This window comes from Alexandromys fortis, unplaced genomic scaffold (assembly GCF_014885135.2).
Source record: "Alexandromys fortis isolate MF-2015 unplaced genomic scaffold, M_Fortis_MF-2015_v1.1 scaffold_330, whole genome shotgun sequence".
Lineage (NCBI taxonomy): Eukaryota > Metazoa > Chordata > Mammalia > Rodentia > Cricetidae > Alexandromys > Alexandromys fortis.
The window spans coordinates 440,980-443,047 of record NW_026068204.1 but is presented as its reverse complement, the minus strand read 5'-3'; the positions used below and the strand labels follow the sequence as shown (position 1 = coordinate 443,047).

At 57.9% G+C, this 2,068-nt stretch overlaps 1 protein-coding gene across 1 annotated transcript; it reads left to right on the top strand.

Moving 5' to 3' along the window:
• Positions 1–573: 573 nt before the first annotated feature.
• Aurkaip1 (aurora kinase A interacting protein 1) lies at positions 574–2,068 on the top strand. The gene is made up of 4 exons (XM_050130082.1): positions 574–730; positions 996–1,081; positions 1,362–1,798; positions 1,894–2,068. The coding sequence occupies exons 2-4, from the start codon at positions 1,030–1,032 to the stop codon at positions 1,993–1,995; spliced, it is 591 nt and encodes a 196-aa protein (XP_049986039.1). The 5' UTR covers positions 574–730; positions 996–1,029; the 3' UTR covers positions 1,996–2,068.

The window sequence follows — 2,068 nt, the reverse complement described above, 5'->3', positions numbered from 1 at the left end:
CCCCCCAGTCCTGTCTACAGAACGAGTTCAAGGACAACCAGGAGTCTGCTACACAGAGAAACCCTGTCTGGAAAAATAACGTGTGAGAGCCCTACCCTCCCCCCAAAACCAAAGTACACTATTGGGGCTTGTTTGGTTTAGGAAAGATCCATATAGGATTTAGGACCTCACTTGAGATTGGTGGGGAGAAACGGCTGTCAAATTAAAGGGATGGGCAGTATGTTCAGGAACAGCACCAAGTCCTGCGAGTATCATCTGACCCCCATCATACGCCACAGGGCTGTTCCTAAACCATCTCCAGTCCTAACAGCAGCTCCAAACGCTTTCGTTGCTGCCTTACGTCAATTCCGCGGTCCTGCGGGCCCGGAAAGACAGAAGCAACAAAAACACTGCTAGAGGTCACGCGTGCGCAGAGAGCACCGTCGGGGATTGCGGACGGATGTAGGGCTTCGGTGGCTTTCTTGCCCGGAACTGACGTGCTGCTGGAGAACTGGGGCGGAGGGATTGCTAGCCGACGCCCGGGAAACGCGTCGACGCCGAGTCGAGCGCCAGAGGGCGCCGGATAGGATCGCGCTGGGGCGGAACCCGTCCCCAGCTTACGCACCGGAAGTCCTTACGGCCCGTGGTTCGATGGTCGGCAGTAACTTCCGGGGTTGGGTCTGCGGGTCGGAAGTTTCAAAGAGCTGCAGAGATGGGAGCCCGCGGGTAGCTGCTGCCCTGGTTCTGTTCGGTGCGTTCGTCGGTTCCATCCCGCGCTGTGGGGTTCGGGTGCCCGAGCATAAGCAGTGGGGTGAACGGCTTGCGGGGATCACGTTGGTGCAGATAAGTAGACGGGAATTTAGCTGAGAGCGACGTTGGAAGATGCCTCATGGCTGGTCAGGGGCATCCAGGGTGGTGGGGTCTGTGAAGCATGCGACCTGGCCGGTCGGCGGCGGCTGACGGCACAGGCACAGCCCCCCGCCTCCGCTTGACCTCAGCCGGTACCTGTGTTCTAGCTCTGATCATCTGTGGCCTGGCCATCCCCCCACCATGTTCCTTGCGCGCCTGACTTCTCAGCTGGTCAGGGCTGTTCCCTGGGCAGGTAAGAGGCTCCCGTGGACGCGGAGTCCACGCCTGGGGTGGGGATGAGAATCAGAGCAGCCCAGCTTGCCCTCAGCAGTCTTAACTTGCTGTGGAAGCAAGATCCTGTCCACAGACTTTTCCCTTGCGAACTTCGGTGTAATATGAGGGGTACATCACAGCTTTAGACTGGAGTAAGGGCCAGGTCTCCCCGGTTTGGGGGTACATGTTACCCGGGCCTGGGTAGTAGTGGTGCTCTAATATGGTGTGGTCTCACCAGTAGCGACTGTTGTTTCCCCCAGGTTTCCGTCGTTCCTGGCCTAGCTCCGGGGTGACCGGCAGCCATGCTTTTCGACCCCTGTACAGTTTGCAGTCTGCAAGCTTAACTCGGGCCGCATCCCTTCCTGGTAAGGGGGCTCAGTTGGAGCTTGAGGAGTTCCTGGTCCCCAGGAAGATGTCCATAAGTCCGCTAGAGAGCTGGCTGACCGCCAGATACCTGTTGCCCAAACTGGATGTTGGGGTCCCAATGACTGTGGTTCCCTCCCGATTCCACAAGTGTCCACCCAGCCAGGAGGAGGAGGAAGCCAAGCAGGGCGTCAGGGACGCCACTCCAATGCAGTGCAAAAATGTGCTGAAGATCCGAAGACGGAAGATGAACCACCACAAGTACCGTAAGCTGATCAAGAGGACGCGGTTTCAGCGGCGTAAAGTCCGGGAGGGACGTCTGAAGAGGAAGCAGGTGAATATGGCCCCCTCCTGTGGACCTAGATTGGCCGTGGTCGAGAGTGCCTGGCTTTGCTGAGAATGTGTGGGTTTCCCCCTCTGCCCTCGCAGATCAAGTTTGAGAAAGAGTTGAAGCGCATCTGGCTGAAGGCAGGCCTGAAGGAAGCCCCCGAGAGCTGGCAGACCCCAAAGATCTACATGAAGAACAAATGAGTCTGGAGTCCCACCCCTCTGGCCCTCTGGCTGCTGCTGACCCGTTATAATAAACGTTGGAAGGACTCAGTTA

Bases quoted from the DNA above. Each gene is read 5' to 3' on its own strand.
- Aurkaip1 (XM_050130082.1), top strand. From the start codon at position 1,030: ATGTTCCTTGCGCGCCTGACTTCTCAGCTGGTCAGGGCTGTTCCCTGG. The intron at 1,082-1,361 runs GTAAGAGGCTCC...TGTTTCCCCCAG, and splicing joins CAGGGCTGTTCCCTGGGCAG to GTTTCCGTCGTTCCTGGCCT. The intron at 1,799-1,893 runs GTGAATATGGCC...CTGCCCTCGCAG, and splicing joins GACGTCTGAAGAGGAAGCAG to ATCAAGTTTGAGAAAGAGTT.